The 27,596-nt window shown below is 44.5% G+C and overlaps 1 protein-coding gene across 1 annotated transcript in view; it reads left to right on the top strand.

Moving 5' to 3' along the window:
• The window catches only part of KIAA1958 (KIAA1958 ortholog), a 131,618-nt gene extending 111,765 nt beyond the window's left edge, over nt 1–19,853 (top strand). The window contains exons 3-4 of the mRNA XM_054033023.1: nt 12,643–12,815; nt 15,503–19,853. Coding sequence (XP_053888998.1) covers nt 12,643–12,815; nt 15,503–16,315 — 986 coding nt within the window. The 3' untranslated portion in view covers nt 16,316–19,853. The remainder of the gene's footprint in view (nt 1–12,642; nt 12,816–15,502) is intronic.
• Nucleotides 19,854–27,596: the final 7,743 nt, after the last annotated feature.

Raw genomic sequence — 27,596 nt, 5'->3', positions numbered from 1 at the left:
ATAATTAGGAAAACCTTTTAAATTAGTAATGGAACAGTCTTAAAAACTTCATTGACCTTAAACTGAAGTGATACAGTAATGATGCTTTTCTATGTTAGCTTTCCTAGTGGTCCTGATTCTGATCTCCCTTGCACCCTGTGTAAATGAAGAGAAACTCCACCTAAGTCAATGGAGCGCCATTCCATTTTTCAGCTCTACTGAAATCAATGGAATTACGCTGCTGCAAAACTAGTGTGAGATCAGAGTCAAGCCCAATATTTTTGGCCTCACTCTTTTCGGGTATCTTCATGCCAGAGCCTTTGTATCATAATTCTGACATTTCATTTTCAAAAAGTTACTTTTGTACTCTCACTGAAGAAGCTGAAAATATGAACGTAAAAACAAAGTAGATGAATTCATCTTGATTTTGATGTGAGTTTTAATAGGGTGAAATCTGTAGATTCCTTTTTTAAGTGGAAAACCAAATAACAGGAGTTTACTGGAAGGGTTTAGGGTGGAGAGGGATGATCTACTGAAAAACTTGGGAAGACTTTTCAAACCAAAATACCAAGTTGCCAGAAAAGCAATATTACAGTACTTGAAAAATATCTGTGATTAACATTCATCCCTTGCCTAACTGTATTAAAGTCAAGTCTATACCCCAGGAATGAATTTGACCTAAAAAAATCTTAAAAGCACTTGGAATTGCAACCTTCCTCCAAAAAGACTGTTAAGCCAAGATTTTCCAAAGTGACTAGTTGGTGCATCGCTTTTTGGGTGTCCAACTTGTGACCTCTTAAAAGACCTGAGTTTCTGAAGGTGGGTGCTCAGCACTTACTGAAAAGCATGCCCCTATGTCTCCCAAAAATCAAGGCAAGCAAAATCACTAGTCACTTCTGAAAAACTTATCCACATTTAAATGTATAAAGTCTAGTTATGACTCTTTGGTGTGTCCCAACCTCCTACATAGTGCTTTTCAGCAATAGACCGCAAAGCACTTCCCAAGCTTTTTAATAAATTATTCCGTATAACACCCCTGGGAGGTAGGGTGGTGCTATTATCCCCATTTTACAGATGGGGAACTGAGGCTCAGAGAGGCTAAGTGACTTTCCCAAGATCACAGAGGAAGTCTGTGGCGGAGCAGGGAATTGAATCTGTGTATCCCATGTCCTAGGCTAATGCCATAACCCTTTCATCATCTCCAGAGATTTGGGGCCTGATTACCAATTGCTGTAAATTGGCGTAGCTCCATTGGCTTCAGTTTGGGTCCTTTGTTGCTGAGATGACTCCATTTAATATTTGCTACTTTTAAAGTCAGCTTTGACCAACTGCAAGTTGATTCTCCATGGTCTGGTAGCCATTGACACCTGAACAAAACGCATGTAAAATGCCACCACTGGCATGAGTGCAAAATTCCAATTTGGGAGCATTTACACCCACTTGGTATAGGTGTTAAATGGCTACCCGAAGTGTGAAGCAGCAGAGGACCATGCCCTTCATCTGTGCTGCTTCCTGTGCTCCTACGCTAGTCACTGCGGTGTCCTGCTCTTGAGTCTCTCGCGAATCAGAGTCACTGCTTCGGAGGTAAATAGCAGCACAACAGTTATTCGACATTTTTCTATCCAATGCCCAGTTTGCCAAAAATTACACTGGGTCCCTACAGTACAAAAGCTGGTTTTTCATGGCTTCCATGCCTCTGTCACTCATTGCGGAAGCTGGATATGTTTTTGCCAAACTAGATTACCGTAGTGATTGATGTTATTCAGTTAGTGCACTGCAATCTGGAAAGGTGATCATAACTCTACGGCATAAACCTGGGAATCGGGAATGGACTGCTGCCCTCCGAGTGTAAAAGGCTCTGTTGGTACATGTTCATCTCCTACCACCGCTTATGGAGTCCCCAGCTCTGTGAAAGCTACTAATCTGGTTGTGCTAATACTACTCACTTACACAGTTGTCAATTATGCACCCTTGGGGTCGTCTCTTTTACAATCACTGATGTGTCCGGGGAAACCTTATATCAGTTTAGCCACGTTACAGGAACAGGTATTTTTAGAAAATATTTTAATGTTCTAGGCTGGGATTCTGAAAAGAGCCTAAGGGAGTTATGTATCCAAATTCCACTGACATCCGGGTGCCTAACTCTCTTAGGCTCCTGTGAAAATCCCAGCCCTAAACGTAACCAGTTATTTTAAAACATAGATCTCCGTATGAAGAAGTAATCTATTTTTAGTATGAAAATGTGGTTCTGTGTAAAAATAGCATCCTCTTCCTCAGCAAATCTGTGTATTCTGAGTCTCATTTGCTTGTTTGAGTGGGGAAAATGTAAGATTTCGGTGTGTTTTAATACTTCAGAACCAGTTCATCTCTGGGAAAGCTATTTGGATTCTTTTCTGATTTGTGCATCATCAACAAAACTGTTAACTAAGATCCATTTGCAGAGCCATCCATTCAGCCCCATTGCCTTCAAATTATGCCCTCAGTGGAGGAAATAAGATTGCACCAGTGTAACAGAGTGGGGAACATGAGGAAAATGAGGCTGAACAGTGGTAACTGAGGACATAATCTTGGTCACTTGATCTTTGTTATTGGTGGTGGGTGAGCCATAAAGAACCCATCTTGGGACTTAGATCCTAGGCTAAGATTGCCACTTGTTATCTTTGCACATTTGATTTGGAGTCAGCAAGGAGCAATAAGTGTGGAACCCCACAATGCCATTTTTACAAAGTAACTTATCACAGTAGAACTGCATGACGTGTCAGATCTTTGGCTGGTGTCAGCCACTGAAATCAATGAAGTTACTGCTGTTTGCACCAGCTGAGGGTCTGGCCCTTATGTACATTAGGTGTGATTAAAATAGTCCATTTTTCTATAAGGTCTATTTACCTCTCTACAAAGACAGAGGTCACCTTTTGTTCTCATACGTCTGACCCTCCGATTTGAACTGGGATGGAATAAACACTTTATGGCATACATCTGCTTCCCAGTAATTCATTTCAGAGCTCTCCTGGAAAAGTGCTGCTGTTACACACTTTGCAAAAGAAACAGGGAAACACTGAATAAGTGAGGAGAAGAAAGTGAAAACAAGAATTTAATACGGTGGCTGTGTTCCTGCCTTTTCTCACCTCTCAGATCATTTTAAGTATTTCAAAAGAACGAGTTAAGTTGCTTATTAATTAGAATCACTAACTTTTGTCTTGCCATTGACTGATCTTCAGATTGCTAAATGATTCTGATGTTTTAGCATTTCAGCTCATTGTTTATTTCTCCCCATGAGTACCTTTTAAAAGTCTAGTTTTGCTGAACAACAGATTGATTTCACAGTATGTACAATGTTTGCTACTATTGTAGTGTGACTTTGTTTTTAAATATTTGTTTTGGTACAGCCTTAAACTTCTAGAACTAAGAAGATCATTTCAAAATTAAGCAACCGATAACGTCATTGATGTCTGTGATAAGTGCATGCTTTATTCACAGTATTTTGTCTGTACTTGGGTATGGTGACCAATTCTCATTTATGTAATAAACTGTTTTCTGCAAAGGTGGCTACTTTCTTTAATCACATGAAAACAATGTACTTAAAAATTTGAAGCACATTATGGAAAAGAACCCAATGCACTCACAAGCCTTTCAGGTATGGATATCAACACAGCTGTGAAATTCTTGTGAGCCTGTAAAACATTCTGAGAAGTGGCATGCAAACAAGCACACCAAAGACTAGTTCTTGCCCTGCCCGGTATAACTTCATTGACTTCACAGAGGCTCTGGTTCAGGAAAGCATTAGGCACATGCTTAAGCCCATCCTTATTCAGGAAAGTGCTTAAACTTGTGCTTTAGTCACTGTGACTTCAGTGGGATTGAAACCCACGCTTCAAGTGCCCTTCCTGAATAAGGATGCTTTCCTGAATCTGGGCCTGAGGTTAGATTCCGTGAAGATGGGGTATATTTTGGCTCTAAGTGTCCCATTTTGCTTTTAGAAATCCCATAACCAGGACTGTTCCTCTCACAAGAGAGCAACGTTTTCAATTGAAATGGGGTTTGCCAAGGCCAAGGCGGTGTCTGTGTTTTGTCCAACTAGCCAGCGTGGTGACATGCCTTCCTAATGGCTAATCTGTGCATGTGCGTGTATGTGTATGAGCAATTTTAAAAGTTCTTTAGGTAGTCAACAGAAATTAAACCTACAACCAGGGGTGAAAGTAACTTAAAGAACTTACCGGTACACCGGAGTCCTGAGCGGAGGCGTGGCCTCAACCGGAAGAGGCGTGGCCTTTCAATATTTAAAGGCCCTGGGGCTCCGGCTGTGGCTGGGAGCCCCAGGGCCTTTAAATCACCCCGGAGCTACCAGCTCCGGGGCTCAGGGGCGAATTAAAGGGCCCAGGGCTCCAGCTGCCGCCGAGCTCCGGGCCCTTTAAATCACCATGGAAGCCCAGCTGCCGGAGCTCCGGCGGCACTTTAAAGGGCCCAGGGATCCCCGCAGCGGCAGGAGCACCGGGCCCTTTAAATCCCCGCCTGAGCCCGGCTGCCGGAGCTCGGGTGGCGCTTTAAAGGGCCCAGGGCTCCCCGCAGCGACTGGAGCACCGGGCCCTTTAAATCACCGCTGTGGAAGCCGGTCCAGTCCGGACCAGACTGGCTTACTTTCACCTCTGCCTACAACAGATGTAGACTCAGATCCAAGGGTACGTCTTCACTACCCGCTGTATCAGCGGGTAGCAATCGATTTATCCGGGATCGATATATCGTGTCTTGTTAAGACGCGATATATCGATACCCGAACGAGCTCACCTTCGACTCCGGAACTCCACCAGAGCAAGCGGCAGTAGCGCAGTCGACGGGGGAGCCGCGGCCGTCAATCCCGCGCCGTCTAGACCCCAGGTAATTCGATCCAAGATACTTCGACTTCAGCTACACTATTCACGTAGCTGAAGTTACGTATCTTGGATCGATATCTCCCCCCCCCTCAAGTGTAGACCAGCCCCAAGGCTGTAAATCTGGCATGACGGTCTCTTCCCAAGCCTGAACTTTCACTGTCCTACAATACGGTTTTAAAATGTAAGACAAATCTGAGCCACAAACTCTATTATTTTAACGATGCCAATAAAGCAAAATATCCCAAATTAAAAAGCTGCAAGAGAAGCCCCCAAAGCAGCTGCTTGTATGATGACAACAGTGTTGAAGGAAGAGATGATCAGACAATCTCAAGTGCTTACAATAGGGGCATGACAAAAAGATATAAAACAACCAATGATAAGCGAAGGCAGCATGTTCCGGGTTTGACTGGGGAGAATGGGGAACCATGTTGCTGAGCAGTAACCATTTGTGGGGTCATTGTGGTGCTCCTTTGTCCAAGCCCATGAAATCTCTTCTGAATGTCTGGTGATCTTGGGGTGCATTGAAGAACTGATTAGAAGTTAGTTAGTTTTAATGCTGATTAGCTTTAAAGCCTCTGCAGTGACTCCAGCAGTAGGCAGAAAGAGGGACTGGGGCAATTTATATCAGATCTCCATACTCAGAACATCTCTGCTTCTGCAAACGGTGGAATGGGTGCAGGTTCCCTCCTCCCCCATTATGCACTTGGCTGACCATCCCTGGGACAGGTCAGCATGATCTGCAGCCATTGTACATGGCCTTCTGGGACTTAGACATGCCATGCAGCTGTGTAAATGCTGATCGGGACTGAGCCTTAAATGTTTCTTGCCAATATTTATTCCTCAAACTGATCTTGTAAGCTTTGTTGTATCTCTCAGCTGTGCAACTAACCCATAACCCTGTCATGCTTTTATTGAAATTTCATAATCCAGACATTGTTTACCAATGACATGTTAATTGATGTAGAAGTAGCTCAGGGATATTATGGCACAATGCCTATTCAGATGTGTTTTAAGAGACAAGCGCTCACACATTAGTGAACTAGGATTTGAAATTAGTTTATAATTTATTCTAAAAACAAGTGGAACTTGGCGGCGGTCCCTGGAAAGACATGTGAGGTATCTCTTTAGAATAAGCCAGCTTTAAATCCTGTGTTATAACGCTAGGTTTTGGCAGTGAGGGTCATCTTGCAGCAGTTTGGGAGAATACTTTGAAAAAAGAATGAGAGAGAGCTATGAAGTTACCTCCTTTTTTATGTAAACACTCTCTATTTGTAGATCCAAATTCTGGTAGGCACCTAATGGAAAATCTGCAGGTCGGAGTGGAAATGTGAGGCAGAAACTGACCGTCGCTATCCCTCCAAAACCTATGGAGAAACCACCCCAAAGTCCCTTCGTGAGAAGAGCAAAGACTGAAATGGTGTTAGCTCGAGGTTAGAATTGTAGATGAGGCTTTGTAACTCACCTACGTGTGCTTGTTCATTAAGCACACTTGTTTTGGCATAGACTTCTCACTTTCTTTTCCATACAAAACAATTCGTAAGACATATGGTATTGAGGAAGATTCTGTGTTACTCATTAGCATTTGGAAGGAGATTCTGGAATGTAGTAAGCATTGAGCTCTTGTCTAAGAGCACTTTTAGAAGCATCTCTCAATACTGGGTTGTGTTCGGGGAGCTGCATATGTCTGTTCTCCAAGAGAGAATAATGGAAAGTGTGTCCTTGTTTGTTTTGATAGGGTTGCCCTGGACACTAATTTCAGATTACAGGATCAACAACCACTCTTGCTCTGTGCACAGAGCTCCCTTTTATGTCAGGGAGCAATGTGCATGCTGATCAGTGAGTGGCTCACAGTATCTTGCAGGCCTCCTTTTGGAGGAAAACGACATCTTTTGGAAGTAGGAATGATGCTGAGATATTAAAATAAATCACATTTTCAGCCTCTCAAACTTGATGGTGTCTCATTAACCTGCCTTGCAAATTTCCACGTCCTTGCTCACCTTAAACACAAAAGATATAACCCCTGCCTCAAGGGTAGTGCAGAACGTATAGAGCTATCGGATCCATAGGGAAACTTAAAGTTCTGGTATACGGTAAACACACTACAGCGCTTGTTGGACAGACTCATGGGGGGAGGGATAGCTCAGTGGTTTGAGCATTGGCCTGCTAAACCCAGGGTTTTGAGTTCAATCCTTCAGGGGCCATTTAGGGATCTGGGGCAAAAATCTATCTGGGGATTGGTCCTGCTTTGAGCAGAGGGTTGGACTAGATGTCCTCCTCAGGTCCCTTCCAACACTGATATTCTATGACTTGGAGCATGTACATATTTTTGCTAGGGAGGAAATAATATCACTAGTTGTTGTTTTTTTTTTATCATCATCTTAATTGTAGAAGGCTAGTGAGCAGATTTTGCACTGGGTAAATTTTCGCTATGATTTTGCAACGTGCTTTAAAAATATTGACATTGCGGGAGCGCCCTAGAGAGAGAGTCAAACAAAACCAAAAAGGGAACATTTTCCAATGAGCCTGTCACTTGCCTGTACCATTGCTACTCAGGCTCCACAGGGCTTTTGAAAAGGGAACTTAGGCAAGCACCTAAGCAACTTGAAAATGTAACCCGAAAAGTCTAACTTAGAGCTGACATCCACCCAATGAGTCGTATCTAGGTATTGTCAGTGACTCCTATCCATGCATGAAGCTATCCTTCATGTGCGCTACAATGTCTCCATACATAATTTTAAACAGTTAGAACTTGACTCTGCTGCAGACTGATGACTAGGCATGATATATTTTTGCAAGTGCATAAATACCCTGAAGTTAATGGGATTTGGGGATGATAAAAGCGAGGAGGATTTGGCACACACTACACAGACGAAAAATGCAAATGACACTGTCTCCTGGCAGCCTTGGGCATCTCTGATTTAGGCCCGGTTCTAAAAAGCACTTAAGCACATGCTTAATTGTAATGACTTTGTTGGGATTTAAGCATGTACTTAAAGTTAAAAACATGCTTAAGTGGTCTTGGGGCTTCATCCAAAGCCATGGAAATCAATGGAAATCTTTTCATTAACTTTAATGGGCTTTGGATATGCTCATGATGACCAGGGATGGGAACGCTCACATACTTAAAATGAAGTGTGTGTTTGAGTGTGGTGTTGGATCAAGGTGCTAGTCCTTTCCAATGCTGCCTTGCTGTGTTAGATCGTACGGATTGCTAGAATTAGTGGATTAAACTGCTTTCTCCTGGAACGCAGGAGATTAGAATGCAAATATAGAATATATTTACAACAAAAATGATCTGTTGCCCAGATAATTGCATATTTGGTGGCTCCTGTTCCCGTACTTATCTGACACACTGATCCAGATGGCAACCTGCCTTCCTCGTTACCATCTTATTACTTCAGCTTTGTTTTGTTAAAAATAATCTCTTCTTCCGTGTATACCTGAGCTACCCTTGGTGATCATGGTGACTATCAATTTGTGAATCAGCTAGTTTGGTTCTCAAGCTTTAGTAACAACGTAAGCTGAGTTATATGGTCTCTTCAATCGAAAGAAAAAGGTGGGGGAGAGCGGGGAGTTGTGTGTAGAATAAGAGTTATGAGGATTTTATTTGATATGAGCAACATCTTACAAGTGTTGAGTGTTTCATCCGAAGTATCGCAAAACAGCTTGTTCAGTGCCTAGCACAGTGGGGGCTGACTGGGGCTCTTAGTTGCTACCGCAAAACAAATAAATAGTAATCAAATATTAGAGACGAGCCTGAACCAAACCTCGATGTCTTGAACGCCCTGGAACTTTGGAAAAGTTTGGGCACCACCAGTGCTTAACCACCTGTCAGATTATATCCTGAACCTCAGAGACGTCTGCCTTCTGCTGGGGCTCAAGGAAGCTGCACTGGTGATGCTGTGTCTCAAAAATGTAGTCCACAATTTTCAAATCTGTGTGTCTAAAATTAGGCTCCTATGTGGATTTTTTTAAAAAGCATCTATGGCTATTAGGAGCACAAGTCCCACTGACAGCGGTGCTCCTAAACCCCTTGGGCGCTTTTGAAACTCTTCCCCCTAAATTCCATATTGAGGCTCATAACCAGAAGTGGCCTGGTTTTCAAAAGGACTGAGTGATTGCTGCTCCCAGTGATAGCCCTTGGGCCAGCTGGCAGTGTGACAGAATCCTAGCAATGTAGGGCTGGCAGGCACCTCGAAGGGTCATCAAGTCCAGCCGGAAGATGTCTTCACAACAGGCACTCTGGGAAAGCAGAGTGGGGCAGGTGGCTTGTACATAAATTTGGCACGAAGTGGACACTGTTGATTAGGTGTGCTCAGCAATTGCTTCAGGCAAGTAGAAGGCATCAAATACAGGGAAAGGGCTTGCCTGTGGGTTACCAGAAGCAGGGGGCACAAAGTACCGAGGGACCTTTGCCTACTGTAGTCACTGGAAGGTGAGCTAACACAATGGGGGACTCCTCCAAGAGTACCCACTGGAAGAGTGCAGCTGTGATGCCTGCAGTTCCCTTCCGCGCTTGACCAGAGACGTGATCAATGCAGCTGAGGAGAGGGGCCACACAGGGGGCTGGGGCTGCTCTGACAGCTGTTCTAATTTGCATTGATAGTGCAATGGGCGTGAGAGATGCCCCAGGCATGGTCTCACACCAGCAGCTGGGATGGCATAGGAGCTACCACTGTGGTTCTAGACACTACTCAGGGATTGCCTTGCACTGGGAGGGAAGGCTCTAGGAGCTGGATCTCCTGACTATGGGGAGCAGTGCAGAGCAGCGCCAACATGCCAGGGCATCAAGTCCCAGATCTGCCCCAGTTAGAAATGAACCAGTGTGGACAGTATCAAGCCTTGCTTTGAGATGAGCCAATTGTAGCAGTTCTGGCAATGCTTGTGCAGCATTAGGAAGGCCTCGGTGTGTGAATGCAGAAGATTTACAAGGCGAGCAGATATCTCCTCAATGGGCAGTGGCCATGGTTTAGTTCAGTACTGCAGGCAGACTTTCAAAGAGAAGAGTGCTAGCTACCCATAACATTTCCTGCAGTAGCCTGGATTTTCTTTAGCTATCTCCTATCCAGTTACATACCAGGACCAGCCCACCTCAGCTTGTGATATCGTAACCCAGGGGGGCCAATGCTCCTGGCTGGTGCCAAATGTTCTTCTGCAGCAAGGTCACATGCAATAGTGAGACAGTAACTAGGCAGCCAAACCTTGTGAAAATGGGGTTGCAAACAGCGGAACATGGGAACGTCAAGCCTTCTGAATTGTTTGCCGTGAACATTTTTGCTGCTAGTGAATCCTACGCTGCCTGACAATTGCCTTTCCGATTGAAAGGAGAATAGTCAGCTGTCTTTAGAAGTCCTTTGTATGTTTATTTAATAGTTGTAGTATATAGAAAGAGGGTAGTATCCCTTTAAATAGTTTGTAAGCTCTCTAGGGGTACTTACCAGGCTCTCAGTGTTCTAGAAGCTGCTAGAAACCAAGCCAAGAAACAGCATGTATATGTAGGTAGGCCTTGCGTGCTGTGTGTAGTCCGTAAACACAGTTATTTGTTCCCAGGTGGTTCCGTCATATGTTGTGCAAGAGTAAAAGTCATTGTAGTCTTACCCATAAAAACCCTCCAAACGCTCATTGATTGTATAAAGGGTTTGAGGCTGGTTTGTCAGTTTTTAAGATCTTTGTAAGGGTACGTCTACATGGCAATACAAGACCTGTGGCGGAGAGTCTCAGAGCCCATATTCGTCAATTAACGTGGGTGCCAGGGCTAAAAATAGCAGTGTAGACATCCGGGCTCAGGCTGGAGGCCTGGTGTGAGGAGGGTCTCAGAGCCCGGGCTGCAGCCCAAGCAACACAGCTCTTTTTAGCCCTCTAAGTATGAGTCAATTGACCCAGGCACTGAGACTCGCTGGCACGGGTCTTTCATTGCAGTGCAGACATTCCCGAAGTGGCTGCAGACACTGCATATTTTGCATTGCCTAACGGCTGGGGCTTACCATTGACTTGAACGGGAGTGGAGGGGCTTTCGAAGTGCATGAAGAGTGTTATAAAGTCTAGTCCTGGTCCCAACAGCATCCAAGCCAGATGCTTAGATGGAGCCTGTGGTTTGGAGAGGGGATGACACTTGTACCTCCCTGCATAAAGCCCCCAGCCCAACTACACACCATTCCCAGGAGCGGAGTCACAGCGCAGTTGCCTTCTACAGTCATCAGGCACTGGGAAATGATGGCGGGGAGGCACTGAGCATCCAGCATCCCTTTAGGGCAGTGGTTTTCAAACTTTTGTACTGGTGACCCCTTTCACACAGCAAGCCTCTGAGTGCGACCCCCCCCCTTATAAATTAAAAACACTTTTTAATATATTTAACGCCATTATAAATCCTGGATTCAAAGCAGGGTTTGGGTGGAGGCTGACAGCTCGCGACCCCCTGAGGAGTCCCGACCCCCAGTTTGAGAAACCCCTGCTTTAGGGCCAGGAGCCTTCCTGGCTGACTTATAGGTGGGGAGAAAATGCATAGGGCATTGTGGAAGCAGAGATAAGGACCCTCAGGCTGCCCCATGAGAACTGGAGGGGAAAGCTCCTTCGTGACACCCCCTCCCCACCATATGACAATCTCATTGTCATTTAAAGAGGCTGGGAACCTCCTCTTCCTCTCTCCTCCTACCTGCTGGTGATCTGCAGTGATTACCAGAACCCTAGAGCTGCAAAAAGCAACAAAGAGTCCTGTGGCAAATAGACTAACAAATAACCCAGAAGCTGCAGTAACTTCTGCACCCTCTGTGGCTGCAGTGTTGGGGGCAGGGGACCTGGGGAGGTACATAGGGCTGCTTCTGAGGGGAGCCCCTTTCCACGAGTTCTCACATTGCTGGGATATGGCTCCCCTCCCCTTCATCTGCCACCCCGGCGGGCAATCCTGCAGAGAAGACAAGTGGGTGCACAGATGACTTAAGCAGCCTGTTGGGGCTTACATGGCCTGGGCTGCCACATAAACTGTCTTCAGGCCCATAAAAAGTACACTTAAATATAGTGGATGTAATAAAAGTATACTGGTATCATAAAAATGTATTACTCTTTCATAAGAGAGAGTAAGGGCCTAAATATCCACAATAGGGTCCTTCATCAATCCACTCCATTCAGTTCCCGCCTGTGCTGCTGAGGAGAGTTTAAGAAACGAGCACTATAATCCTGGCCTCACATCAGCTCACGCCATCTCTGACAGCTGCCTCTGTTGGCTCCACTACGTCTCTGGGCCCGATCCTGCACTGAGTGCAAAGCGGGTAGAAAGCCCCTTGGTGGGAGAGAGTGGGGAATTCCGACTGAGTAGCGTTTCACACCCAGTTTGCACAGGTATGCCTGACTGCCCAAGGCGCCGGGCAGTGCAGAATCAGGACCAATATGCAATGGAGCGTTTCTTTTTAACAGCTTAGATAGTTCATTAAGGCAAACCCTTGATGTTTTTTCCCACTGTTTTTTCCCCTCATTGCACCAGTCCTCCCCTCCCCCCGCAGTAAAAGGTTCTGCATTGCTCCATCTGTATCATTTACTGTATTTAGCACAAAAAAAATTAACTCTGGGGCAACCTCAAGATGACCCCGTATTGATCCCGTACTGGAAATACTATTCCACATTCTAGAGTTCCAATAAAAGTGCTTTAATAGCTTCATGGGACTTCACCGTTTCAGTGACTTCATTTCTCAATATTTCTACTCGGGCCCATGTAAACAATTCCAAGTTGCTCTAAACCTGAGTAACTAAAGAGTCCAGCAAGGTTACATTGTTTTTATCCCTATCTTTGTTTGTTTTCTAGCATACTCGACTAAACTCAACAAATTTCCTGTCTTTAATTTCGACGATGACCTGAAGTACCTGTGTATCAGCGCCGTGAGCCCAAACACTACAAAGGCTACACTGTACGCTCTGAACGTGTGGAGATACTGGTGCATGACAAAAGGACTTAAAGACTACATGGACATCACTAAGGTAAGCACTGTTAAATCATTGAGACCCTCCTCTGGTCAAGTCAAGCTGACCCACGAATGGGTAAAGGTGAGGATTTAAACCTTCTTTATGCTCCCATGATCCCAGTGTTAGCCAGGGACCAGCCCAGTCCCCAGAATAAGTCTGTAGTCTTCTTTCCCCATGGGGTTGTCCCAGCAGCCAGGGACAAGCTAGGTACAGGGGAGTTCTGGCCACACCCCATTTTGCCCAGCCACGCCCCCTGCGCTGGCAGCCCAGAGATGGCAGGATATTCATGTCCTTGCCCAAAGAATACGCTTTTTATCTAAGGGGCCTTATTTCTCTCTAGGGGTCAGGCACTAAGGCCCCAGTCCAGCAAGCACTTAAGCATGCGCTTAACTTTAAGTCTGTAGTTCTACTGAGATGTTTCAAGTTAAGTATGTACTCTGCTAGAGTGGAGCCTAAGAATTTCTTGTCTGAAGTAATACAGAAAAAAAAAAAAAAACCCTGCAACAGTGATAAAAATCAACTCTTTGACCAAAGCCATAACAGGGACGTTAGATACCAGCACTCAGCACACAAGGGTGCAGAGTTGTGACATCCTGACAACTGATGCAATGAAAATCCTAGAAGCTGTGTGTATCAGCAGCCTGCTGGTTAAGGGAAGGGTTTCTCGTGCTGTTGAGATTAATGACAGTGCATGCGGGGCATCTGAGGAATGTCAGTCGAGTTCCAAGGATGTGATACAACATTAGAATGCCAAGGACTGCGTGTCCCACTACAACCTGTAATGTCAGGAAGTATTTTTGTTTTCAGTTTCGAAGGTGTCCATTTTAAGAAGGCTGTTGCCCCTTGAACTTGCATCTGTTTGCTTAATTTACAGATGTATTTGTAATCCAGAAGCAGAAATGAGAGTGCTGAAATAAACCTATGCAGGCAGGTTAACAAAGTCTGATTGCAGGACAAGTATGACATATAAATGGCCCAGATAAGTGCTTGTGATTACAGACAAAGGGTCCCTGAATGCTTCTTAATTCTCAGGCTCTAGGAATCAAAGGCGATATTGTCATCCATCCCTCCTGCTATCGCAAGCATCTCATTATAACCAGCTTAATGCTTTCCTTTAATTATGAGATTTATAGAGGCTGTAAGTATATCTCAGTGAAAAGGAGGAATGGAAAGTTTCCCTGGCTAGAGTTTAACAGGGAAAAGTACAGAATATAAGGTATGCACTGTACTCCAAGCATCAGACTATATTCATACTAGGTGAAATCCTGATCCAAGTGAAGTCAATGGTAAAATTCCCATTGACTTCAGTGGGGCTAGGATGTCACGCTCTGTTTCTTAAAAGGTGGGGGTTGGGGTTCTGGTGTTGTAGAGGAAGGGGCCCCACCCTAAGCATCAGAACATGTCAGCTCTCTCGCCTTACATTAATTCTGGTCCCCTAATACCAGTGGGGTCCTCATCTCTGCAAAGCAGTGTCCTAGCAGGGGCGTGCTAAGGACCTCAACTCTTTTATTCCGGGCTGCCTTTTCTTCTCCATACAGCTACATTCCCCATTCCTGTCAGTACAGCAGCCATAAACATTGCATTCGCCTTGTAGTTACGCAAATATGCACCCTTCTTCCAAAACTGCAAGGTTACTACATTCTTGTTGGGAAGATGGGAGCATGTTGCATCTTGCACCTTTCCTCTGTGTAGAGCGTGAAAAGATCTGGAACTTGGGTCTTCCCACTTAGTAGCATTTTCACTATCCACAAGCAGGCTGACCTATGACAGCTATAGAATAGAAATGGACCTGAACCACCACCGTGGATCTGAAAAGTGCTATACTTTGGAGAAATTTGAAACCGAAGTTCACTGCTGGTCAGGGCCAGTGCAGCCCATTAGGACCTAGGCGGTCACCTAGGGCACTAGCATTTGGGGGGCGCCATTTCTCCGGGTCCTTCGGCAGCGACCGCGGCGGCCGGATCTTCGGCCTCCCCAGTCGTCGGCGGCATTTAGGCGGAGGGAGCTGGGGCAGGGGGTCGCAGGGAGGGCCGCCTGCAGCAAGTAAGGTGGGGTCGGCACACCGGGGAACTCCCCGCCCCAGTTCACCTCTGTGCTGCCTCCTCCCCTGAGCACGCCGCCCCGCTCTGCTTCTCTCCTTCCCAGGCTTATGGCGCCAAACAGCTGATTGGCGCTGCAAGCCTGGGACGCGGGAGAAGCGGAGCAGCGACGGTGTGCTCGGGGAGGAGGTGGAGCAGAGGTGAACTGGGATGGGGAGCTGCCGCACGGCTCCCTGGGACGGGGGGGAGCTGCCGCGGGGGGAGGAGGGGAGGCGCCTCAGGGCGGAGGGGAGAGCTGCCGCGGGGGGGGGTGCCTCAGGCCGGAGGGGGGAGCTGCTGCACAGGGAGCCTCAGGACGGAGGGGGGTGGGGAGCTGCCTCGGGGGGGTGCCTTAGGGTGGAGGGGGAGGCGGAGAGCTGCCACAGAGCTCGGGGATGGGGGCCGCAAGGTGGAAGTTTCACCTAAGGCGCAAAACATCCTTGCACCCGCTCTGCTGCTGGTCAATGTCTGTCATGGGACAGGCCTAAGCCCTAGATGTGAACATCACTGGGGTTTGGGAAAATTTGGATCTAGATCCAAACTTGTCAGTGCAGGCTTGTCACTAGTAAAGAATTTTATCCCATGCATGTAGTAACACTTACATTTGCATTTCTCTTGTTCCAGATTCCAGCCTCGAAGCTGAATGAACTCCTTGAGGACTTCTACATTACGGTGAAGAAAACGGATGGTTCGGACTTCCTAGCCACGTCTTTGCATGCTATCCGCCGAGGCCTGGACCGGATTCTGAAGAATGCTGGTGTGGGATTTTCCATCACCAGCAGCACCTTCACATCCTCCACCAAAAAGCTGAAGGAGAAACTCCGGGTGCTCAGCAAGGCTGGGATGTCTGGCGCCCGCTCTCGCAACATCGTCTATTTTTCCCTGTCTGACGAAGAAGAGATGTGGAGAACAGGATGCTTGGGTGATGAGAGTCCGGTAGCCTTGCTATCCACTGTGGTGAAATATAACAGCCAGTACCTCAACATGAGGACTTTGCAGGAGCATGCAGACTTAATGTATGGAGACATTGAATTACTCAAAGATTCGCAAAACAGGCCCTTTTTTGCCCGAACGGACAGCGTGAAACGAGAACACAGGGTGAGCTCTAACAAAGTGTGTTATGGCCAGATATACCACGAGCACTCCAAAGGACACAAGCTGTGTCCCTACTGCCTCCTTTATAAGTACATGTACATCCACCGGCCCCCAACCCAGATGGAAGCAAAGTCTCCTTTCTATCTGACTGCACGGAAGGAGATTAGCGGCATGGGAAATGTGTGGTACGAGGAACAAAGGATGGGTCTCCGTTCCCTGAGGGGAGTCGTCCCAAAGCTGGCTAAAAAAGTCAAACTTGACCACTGTGAAAACTTCACTTTTGTTTCATTCACTCAGGCTTCCAGAAAGTTTGGCTCTCTTAACTCCTATCAACAAGTCTGACATCCATGTTCTAACCCCATCCGTTTGTTCAGTCAGTTGTACACGAAGGGGGCACTGAACTAAAGGAGCTTATTTCAGTAGCCAGACCCCTATAGGCAAGCAGAAAGATGATGGCCTGCTGGCGACTCGCTTTGATCCTTATCGAAGCAGCTGCTACTGAGAAAAATTGAGCTCTTTTCCAAATGTGTGTTAATTATAGTCTATTATTGAGACACTATATTGCTGCATATACAAGAATGCTACAAGAGTGAGGAAATCAGTTAATTACAGTGCCTTTTAGCACAGGTTTTTCTCAACAACTACCACATTAAACTGGTCCAGAAATAAAATTCCCACTAGGTTAGTAGCTTTAGTACATTGTGAAGAAAGTAAGTTGCTATTAAATAATAATTTAAAAAGTGGAAAGAGTGAGAGAGTAAATATTTCCTGGGGGAAAATTGCACTTGACACTTTGCTGTTTGGTTGATGGATAATCTACTTCTGAAAAGCAAGCAGCATCACTTGATGGAAGATCTTCCTGGAAGATGCAGCTTTCTTCTGTCACAATGTTTGGAAAGCATGAACTTGGGTTATGGAAGGTCTCTGTAGTGGTTGTCACCTGCTTTCCATTGTCAACTGGGGCAATTTTATGAAGCCAGATTCATGTACACACATGCATTTGAGAACTATATTTCCTACGCAACGGATGACCTGTGCTATCATGGATTTATGGCTTGGATTAAGGGAGCTATTATCAAAGACTGGTAACTCTTGAAGCAGAAGTGCCTATGTTTTCTTTCATAGTTACCATACAAAGGTTATTTTCTTGTGAACCATTCTTAGATTTTCCCATCTGGGCGGTATATAATGAATATAGATATTTTTCCAATATACAGTAATTTACACTGGATCTGTAGATACTGCTAGAAGTAATTCCTGGATTTACCAAACAGACAAACAAACATGGTTACAGCATCCTCAAAAGACAGCTTTTTAAACCAATTTATAAAAGTTAAGTCCAAATTTTTCCCAAAGGCCAACTAGTGATTTTGGCTGCCCCACTTTGGAGACCCCTTAAAGGGACCTGATTTCAGCATTGTCTGAAAGTCAGGTCCCTTTACAATGTCTCAAGTTTTGCACCCAAACACTGAGGCTCTCAGAATCACTTTTGTAAAATCTTGGTCTAAACTCTTAGGGTTCAATCCAGCTGCCATTCAAGTCAATGGGAAGACCCCTACTGATTGAAATGGGAGGTGTATCAAGCCCTTAAGTCACAAGAAGATGTGTCATAGAAGACCTTGCCCCTATTTTAGGGAGAGTTTTACCATTCATGGCTCATTGTTCTAGTAGAAATGACCTGGCTGTCATCTTCCAATATATCACAAAGTTGTGACATCATTATGGAATCTGGGGACACATCAAGCGACAGAATCATTTGTATACCAAGATGGTGTTACACCTTTAAATCATAGCTCAAGGTCCATAGTTAAGTGAATACAGATATATAGAAATAAAATCGGGCTTTATTTTTTGGAAGATTCACACACCCATTGCTAGTATACTTCTAGCAAGAACTTGATTTCTAGTATCTATTTATTATCCATGAGTTCTAAAATATAGTTTTACTTCTGTCTTTTAAATGTGTGTGCACAGCATTAAATGTTACTTTAGTTTTAAGAAAGTCATTCACTGGACCGGGAGAGAGAGAGCAGCATTAGCAAGGGAAATATCCATCATAAGCTACCAACTAAACCCTTGTGCAGGCTGTGTAGCTTATTTTCCTCCTTCTGTTTGTTTCCTTACTAAGGACCTGATCCTGTGGGGTCTGAGTACCCTCCACTCCCCTTTGACTGCAGGGAGAGCCGAAGATGCCCATGCGTATACATGATCAGACTCCTAGTAAATGTAGCGTGATAGCTGTGGAGTTAGGAACTTTGGTGAAGCTGTATTTCTTTCAGAGAACTGTACATTGTAGCTTGATGCATATTTCTGAGTATTGTTAGTGCTGATGTCTGAAAGAAAACATACATTGCTCTAAACACTGTACCTCTTCTTGGTTTACATTGTTTTCCTTTATTTGACTGACTCTGGTAAAGGGAATATCCGGTTGAAACAAGGTTTTGTCAGTTCTCTGAAGCTGATCTTCATGTAGGAGACCGGCATGTAGGAGACTGTATGTGCAGTACACTGTAGTATCACAAAGGCATTATAGCAAATAACTGGACATTACTGAAAAAAAAAAAGCAAAAGTTATATTTATATAGTGTGGGTAGTTTTTCCTTTTCTTTCGGCTTTCACGTCTGCCTTGCACCTTTGTGCAGTCATTTGCACCTCTGCAAAGTCAGTGCAAAATGCTGACATTAGTAGCATATACTGGTTAGTAGTATACCTCTGCCCAGATATAAATGGCAGCTCAAGGGGCAGGGCTGTGAAGAATTTAGTCTTGGACGTGTCAGTTTTAATGGCAAAAATTTCCAAACCTAGATGCCTAAAGTCAGGCTTTTAAATCCACAGTTGGCACCTAAATATGTGGCCTAATCTTCAGAGATCCTGAACTTCTGAAGCTCCCTTGGGAGTTGATGTTGCTCAGCAATTTCTAGGATCAAGCGTTGGGAGAGGGCGTCACTGTTAAAAGTATTAGGGAAGAGATTTCCAAATGCACAAAGGGGCACTAGGCATGAATCTAAATGTGGCTGCTTATAGCAGAATTTGGCTAAAATTTCGTTAATTCCCTTCTGAACTCTATTAGGACAGAAGCATTTCATTTCATTATTGTATTCCAGAATTCTCTCTACAAGGAGAAACTAATTCACAAGTATTATCTGATAAAACAGTATAAAATGAGGAAAAATCCTACTTCTTTGCTTTAAGAAGTGATTAATGCTAATAAGATTTTATTTTAGTACTAGTATAGATTCCCTCCCACCCCAAAATTTTTTTTCATGGCATTAATAGCCATCATTTGAACTAAATGGTGCCCCTCTGTGCTAACATGTGAATCTATATTATCCAAGGAAAGCATTTATCCTATTCCTGATCTGCTAGCAGTGAAGATGAGCTTTCCGTGTTTTGCAAACATTTGTATTATCTGCATTTGAAAAGCAAATAGAGCACTGAAGGGTAGCAGATGCCAGACAAGCTCAGACGGGCATGGAATCAGGCAGCTTGTTATCCTGCATTTGGCCTATCAAATCTGATACCTGATACTTCACAGGATACCCACAATGCACCTGTGTACCAGTAAGCTTTTTGTAGGGATTGTGTGAGAAGATGCTACCCTATGAGCTGAAAAAAATAATACCTAATGCTTTTGTGAAGGAAAGTCTGTCTTGATCCTGTTTAACAATGTCTTTTTTTTAAATGTTCTTAAGTTAGATAATTTGGTGGCTCTGTTCTGATTTATAATCAGTGTTTGCTCTGAAATAAAAGCAATATTCATCTTTGCAAATTGTGAGAAGTGACTAAATATTTCAGAATCTAATTTTTTTTTGAAGTAGAGAACAACATTTGATAGTTTAATGATGAATTTTTTAAAAATTATTTGTTTATTCCCTAAACTTTCTCTGTGGTACAGTCAGTAAAAGATCTTCATTTTGTCTTTTAACTTTTAGAATTAATGATACTGGAGCCACTGTTACTTATCTAAATAAATTTAATTTTTAAAAGCATCAAAGATAGGCCCAGGCTATTGTTATTTGTATTATAATGGTGTCTAGAGGCCTCATCTGAGATCAAGGCCCATACACAATCCATGTTGCAAATGGCTTACAATTGAAATAGACAAGAAATGAGAAGTTAAAAAGGCACAGAGATCTGAACTGACTTCCCCAAGGTCACACAGCAGGTCAGAGGGACTAGCATCCAGGTCTCCTGAATCCCAGTCTACTGCCCTATCCCCTGGGCTATGCAATCAATCTTGCATTCACAAGGTTACACGTCCCAACCAAACTTCAGTGGGAGTCGTCTGAGTGTAGCAGGAAGGCAGCATCATTCTAGACCATAAGCATTAATGCACTGAAAAGTATTGGGATGCTACCAGAGGAGATTGCATCACTGTTTATTTAACTGTGTGGCCGAGCTATGGTGACAAGCTGCATTTGTGCATCATCTCTTTGTGTTTGTGAAAGATCCAGAGCTGGGAGTTTTGCCAGAGCAAGGACTGCAGAGCAGGCCACGAGTGGAATTACCACCCAAAAGCCCCATTATTTTGAGACCGTGGCGCTGGTCCTGAGCTCGTGCCAAGGAGCACTCGGTGCAACTGGAGCTTTACATCACCTTTTTACACTCCTGCATTCCTGAGGCTGCCTGGATGCCAGCCCAGTCCCTGGCACTAATTAGGATGGCCTGAAGCCGCTCCAATTTATATTTCCTGCCGAGAGCCCCAACTGGCCCTTCCAACAGCCCTCATGGGGCACAGAGGCACCCTGGCCATGCCCACGTTCCCACAGCCAACTCCCAGAGCACCCCGCTGTGCTGGGGGAAACCCAGCGGCCTGCTAAGCCGGCTTCAGGTCAGCTTTGTGTTGCCACAACACACTGGGGAATCAGACCCTGTGTTTTATGGTTCCAAAGGGCTCGCTCGCTTACACCTTGGGTTTTGCTCTATCCCTGTTCAGAATGCTGAGCGTGTCGACACCCTTCGGAAACAGTCAGGTATAAATACTTGAAATGTATATTTCTTGTGATTCCATATAGAGGGGTTCCACTAAAATTCCTCTTCTATCACTGTATTGTAATACTTGGCAAAGGCTGACTTTTGAACAATGGCCACTGCACTATTTACTATGTTGTGCTTCAAAAAAGGAAATTTTCAAAGATCTTCCCCCTCCCCCCCCCCCCGCGCATTTTCCCTCTCCCAGATCAATTGTCTTCATTACTAAGGATCATATCTTTATCGTGATGTGCTGGGCATCATGGTCAAGGTTTTCAAAAGTCATTAGTAGGACCCTACCAAATTCACAGCCGTGAAAAACACGTCATGGACCATGAAATCTGGTCTTTTTTGAACTTTTACCCTATACTATACAGATTTCACAGGGGAGGCCAGTGTTTCTCAAACTGGGGTCCTGACCCAAAACGGGTTTGTGGGGGGTTGCAATATTATTGTAGGGGGGTCATGGTATTGCAACCCTGGCTTCTGTGATGTCTTCAGAGCTGGGAAGCTGGAGAGTGGCACCCTGCCATCCTTGTTTCTGCGCTGCTGCTGGCAGTGGTGCTGCCTTCAGAGCTGGGCTCCAAGCCAGCAGCCGCTGCTCTTTGGCCACCCAGCTCCGAAGGCAGTGCCACCATCAGCAGCAGTGCAGAAGTAAAGGAGGCAATACCGAGTCCCCCCTCTCAATAACCTTGAGACCCCCCCCAAACCCGTTTTGGGTCAGGACCCCTACAGTTACAACACCGTGACATTTCAGATTTAAATATCTAAAATCATGAAATTTATTATTTTAAAAAATCCGATGACTGTGAAATTGACCAAAATGAACTGTGAATTTCGCAGGGCCCTAGTCATTAGTGACTAGTGAGAGCCCTGGGTTTTGGGGATCATCTTGAGACATCCACAGGGGCCTGATTTTCAGAGGGTGGGTATTCAGGGCCCTTTCAAATGTCTCAAGTTGGGCCCTCCAATACTGAGGTATCCAAACTCACTATTTACTTTTTGAAATCTTGCCAAGGCTGGGAACGACTCCTATTTGCATGGATGGGAGTTACGTGTATTAATCGCCTTCTCAAGGTGGGACTATAGACCTAAGTGCTTGATAGTAAACAGATCTGGGTTTATTAGCTTAACTTCCTTTGCAACAGCATGTTCTGGAAATCCTCAATCCTGATGACAAAGTACATCATCCTTAATGCGGGGGCTCTTAAACTCCTCATGCCAAGGCATTAGGTCAATATTTATGCTACACAGAGTAGAGAATTACCTCTATTCCAAATGTGTGTTTGTCTCTTCGCAGTGTTTCCATTTTGAATAATGTCCTTTTGGTGGTTAGACATGCAAGGGCATGATGCCCGGAAAGCATCTGGTCCAGTGGAGTGAATCCCCTGGGTCTAAGTTAAAAAGAACCGGTGTTTTTAGTTTTGTTCCAGCAAATTGTTTTCTCGAGCTAATTTAAGAAATCCAGTTCATTTAATTAAATAAAGCTTCTGTTCTTTGGCAGACTTTCAGACACTCGGAATGCTAATTTTAGCCCTTCGTGTTTGTTATTATTTAATTGCAGTGCTGGTGTAGCCGTGTTGATCCCAGGATAGGAGAGAGGCAAGGTGGGTGAGGTAATATCTTTCATTGGCCCAACTTTTGTTGGTGAAGGAGACAATCTTTCAAGCTGCACAGAGCACTCTGGATATCTTCTGCGGATCTGAAGAAAAGCTCTATGAAGTTCAAAAGCTTGTCCCTTCCCCCAAGAGAAGTTAGAATCATAGAATCATAGAATCTCAGGGTTGGAAGGGACCTCAAGAGGTCATCTAGTCCAACCCCCTGCTCAAAGCAGGACCAATTCCCAACTAAATAAAGTTGGTCCAATAAAAGATATTACCTGACCCATTCTGTCTCTATTATTATTTAGTAAGATTCTCTGAAAAATACTCTGCTCTTAGACACTTCAAATCCTTCCGCGTGGCCATGAGTCTCATACAAGCTATTAACAATATACCATGGCCCTAGCCATGTGGAAATGTGCGTGCAGTGGGCAAATTCACTCACATGTATGTACATACGTACGTATCACCAGGAACCAAAAGTAACAACTTCTAAATTCATTTATCAGGGGGTAGCCGTGTTAGTCTGCATCTACAAAAACAACAAGGAGTCCGGTGGCACCTTAAAGACTAACAGATTTATTTGGGCATAAGCTTTTGTGGGTAAAAACCTCACTTCTTCAGATGCATAGAGTGAAAGTTACAGATGCAGGCATTATTATTACAGAAGCAGCTTTTCCTCTCCTGGAATTGACACCTCCTCATCTATTATTGGGAGTGGACTACATCCACCCTGATTGAATTGACCCTGTCAACACTGGTTCTCCACTTGCGAAGTAACTCCCTGCTCTCCATGGGTCAGTCTATAATGCCTGCACCTGTAACTTTCACTCTATGCATCCGAAGAAGTGAGGTTTTTACCTACGAAAGCTTATGCCCAAATAAATCTGTTTGTCTTTAAGGTGCCACCAGACTCCTTGTTGTTTTTCTAAATTCATTGTATGCAATCGGTATAATGGAGTAAATGCTGTTCTGTGTAAACAGAACAAAGTGAATTTGGAGCAGGTTGGGAGTATAGCAAATGTGGGGAAGGAGATGATTGGCTGACTCTCTCTGTCGATCACAGCTGCAGAAGGGATCAGTTAGCAAAATATTCTATATGAACAACATCTTTCAAATATTCACGTCTGGGAGTCCTGGCCTTACCCACTGATTGCAAATTAAAGTTACAGGAAAAGTTCAACATACTTTTTATTTTCAGTAGCACTCAACCATTTCCTTTTAATCTACTAATAAAACATTGAGTAATTTATATTTTTCTTTCTGAAGCACATTTATCCTCTTTTTTCAGAGCTATTCCAGGATGTAAGGAAGAATTTCCAGGCACAAATCCCCCCAGCCCCTGGTACTTGCTTTCTGTGTGATTCATTCTCTCTCTCACTCAAAAGAATGTAAGAGCCAAGGTGATAGGTGGCCTCAAATATTATAGTTACTAACAATGATTTTTTTGAGGAATAAATATGTTTAATAAAGGGAGGGGTTTTTTTCTTAAACAGCCCCAGCATATCGATCAAGAATATTCTAATGCCTTCATTTGCTCTGCATGTATTTTACAAAATAATGTAGAAAGTGACATAGTCATTGCTTTCCTTTTTAATGCACTGGACATCTTCCCAGTCCTACTTCAGAGTGCAACAGGCAATCAATTAACATCAAGGATGATTTTCTTATATTTCTTTGATCTTTCTCCTCTGCACATATACTGACTCCTGATGTGGGTATGAATGTACCATCATATCTATTTCTGTGTAGTCTCTAGGTAAGCAGGTTTGCAAGAAGGTATGTTTCAGTTTTGGTAAATGATACTTAATCGCTTTATCCAGATTGGTGAAAAATAAAACAATAAAAAGCTTTTTAATGAACTTATGATGGAGGCATCATCCAAGCTATTGAGATAAAGCATGGGTCACTGCATGTCTGTCTATACATGGACTTTGCCTTTGGATTTGTCCCTGGGAGTGTTATATATGAGCATGCCAAGGTATAACTTAGCTCCGCAGACACGTGAGAGTACATATTTCCAAATTAAATCCAGCTCTCACTTTAAATTAATAAATGATGAATAGGTGTATTAATAAATGATTAATCGTTATAGAGCCCAACAGGTCGATAGGTTGCTTATTACAATGCAATATAGCCATTTACTACACCTTCTACTGATATGCTTATAACAATCTATAATACATATTGTCATGTCTGTAACGTGCCTAAAACATCTATTAATCGTATGTATTAACTTTGTGTAAACAGAACCTTAAGATAAAGTGGCCAAAATCCAAGTTCTTTCAAAAAGTTGTTTATCCTAACATTTCTGAAATGTGTTTTGAAACAGATGTCTGCCTCTCTTGGCAGGAGCTCACACTATAACATGGGTTAAGGAAAGGATTAATGTCAGGTTAACTTTTCTCTTTTGAAAGAAATGCCTGATATAAAATCAAGACTATCCGTCGCCTCTCCGGTGACTTCCAAACCTTCCTTCCAAAGCAAAAGTTAATCATACCAGAGGTTAGTGTTTTAAAAGAAACGCCACGGAGGTGTTAAAAGGACTGAAGTCACTGGGCCAGATTCAACTCATTCATTTTGTTTGTAATAATCCTTTTCCTTATTTTTTTATCCACACAAAACAACTAAAACACACTGTAAGAAAAAAACCAGCAAAGGGAAAATGAAGGAGCTATTTCACCACTGCCGTGTAGCCCCATTGATTTCACTTCCATCGATGGGGGGGATGACTTCAGGAGAATGGACCCCTTGGTGTGGAAAGTATGAAAAGAACATGCTATCAAGCCCAATGGTGCTGAACAGCCTTACCTTTATCTAACAGGAAGGAGAGTCAGCAGGTGAGAGCAGGTGGAGGGGAATCTGGAGCTGAGGTTGTGAGGGAGAAAAGAGACTGGAGTGGTGAGAAGGATGAGGAAGGCGTAGGTGGCAAAAATACAGCCTCTGAGATAGGCTACAGTAGTGCCAGTCTTAGAGCTGAGGTGGGGGGAAAGTTGCACGTAGGACAGTCAGCAGGGGCTGGCAGGATTTGGGTGATACTTTGAATGACTGCTGCCATGTAATGTCAGCTATGTTAACTGTGGGTTGAATTGGGCCAGCTCACACTGACTCGGCAAACCAGTGCTATTCCCTTGATGCTTCAGCTTGTGCTCCAGAATCTGTTTGCATTTTAGAAAGCTAGTCTCTACCTCTTACAAAGAGTGCCAAACAAAGCGGTTATGGCTTCCTGAGTCTGCAGACAGCCTGAAAGAGTAGCTCTGAAAGGCATGAACTGATAGTATTCCTCTGAGTAGGACGTTGATTCTGAAGCGAAGCTGAATGATAAGTCAACTATTTTGCTGCTGATTAAAACATACCAAAAAGCAAAGGGGTGCCCATATTATGAGGATCTGGACAATTTATTGTGAGTTGCAACTTGCTTTGGCACTGCGTGTGAGTAAACCAGTGGGTTATCATCAAAATTCAGAAAAGTATCCCACCCTTTCAATTTTTTCCTTTTCCCTGATCCCTGATCTTTCAGAAGGGACAAACCCGAACCAAAACCTCAGATCCAAACTCTGGGGAAACTTGCACCCCGATCTGAACTTCTGTGGCTTGGGTCCATGCAATGCTTTCATAACAGACGTGGCAAGCCCAGACGTGCCGGGGCTCTGAACTGCCAAGCCCAGATGTCCCAGGGCTAGGACCTGCCAAGCCCAGACATGCCGGGGCTCTGAACTGCCAAGCCCAGATGTCCCAGAGCTAGGAACTGCCAAGCCCAGACATGCCGGGGCTCTGAACTGCCAAGCCCAGATGTGCATGGGCTAGGAACTGCCAAGCCCAGACGTGCCGGGGCTAGGAACTGCCAGGCCCAGACGTGCCGGGGCTAGGAACTGCCAGGCCCAGACGTGCCGGGGCTCTGAACTGCCAAGCCCAGACGTGCATGGGCTAGGAACTGCCAGGCCCAGACGTGCCGGAGCTAGGAACTGCCAAGCCCAGACGTGCCGGAGCTAGGAACTGCCAAGCCCAGACGTGCCGGGGCTCTGAACTGCCAAGCCCAGACGTGCCGGGGCTAGGAACTGCCAGGCCCAGAGCTGCTGGAGCTCAGTCCTGACACAAATTAAACTCTGGGTCTGTGACCATCTATAACTCCAGAATCCAATATGCGACCTTTTTGTTCTGAGGATGTGCTCTGAAAGAAACCGAATTAGAGAGGGACATTCATTGTGGCTTCAACACAAATGGTGAGTCCAGGGTCACGTCCCATATTAAAGTTATGTTGCTACAGTTAACAAAAAATGTTATGCAACTTACCCCAAAACAGAAAAGCTGCGGAGTAATAATAACTGGCAGAAAATGAATGACAGAACATGTAAGTGGCCTTCATATTTGCTTGTTAATCAAACGTCAAGGGAGATTTTTCTCCAGTAAAGGGAATCGGTGTGGGGGAAATGGTGAATAACTCTTGTTTAATGGAAGCTGGCATCTCTTTCACTTCTCAGAAGCAAGGATTTACTGGAAAAGAATGCTCAAAGGTGTAATACAGGTCTTCATTTCCTGGCCCCCATCACATGATATGTTTGTTCTTTAGCAGCTAATAGCATCTCCGAAATCTATACAGGGAGCTGCATTCCTCACACTGCTGTGTGTCATCTAGGGCTTGTCTACACGAGCCTTCTTTCCCTAATGTCTCGTGCCAATAGCAGTCGCAGTGGGAGCACTAACGTAGACCTAGTGTTAGCAGCCACTGGTATTCTAACCACCCGGCTGGTCTAGACCTGCTCTGAGCAGCTTTACATGACACAATGGTTAAATTGCCCCCAGCACCTTGTCTACACTAGAGCTCAGTTGGTAACAATGGTGGAAAACTTTAGCGAGAGGAAAGTTTAGTGTAGACATGGTCCTGTGGTCGCAAACACTGTTACCTTCGCTCACTTCTTAACAGATGAGTGCGGGAGGAACTGAGATCCAGATACTTTGCTTCAAAGTGTATATAGCTCTAAATGCTGGGTTTTATGTACGTGGCCTGTTAATTCTTTAGGCACCTGTGCCGGCAGAGCTGGCAGTCACCA

Source organism: Malaclemys terrapin, chromosome 6 (assembly GCF_027887155.1).
Source record: "Malaclemys terrapin pileata isolate rMalTer1 chromosome 6, rMalTer1.hap1, whole genome shotgun sequence".
Taxonomy (NCBI): domain Eukaryota; kingdom Metazoa; phylum Chordata; order Testudines; family Emydidae; genus Malaclemys; species Malaclemys terrapin.
Note: the sequence above shows the minus strand (reverse complement) of the source record. Positions and strands in the feature narration are given on the sequence as shown.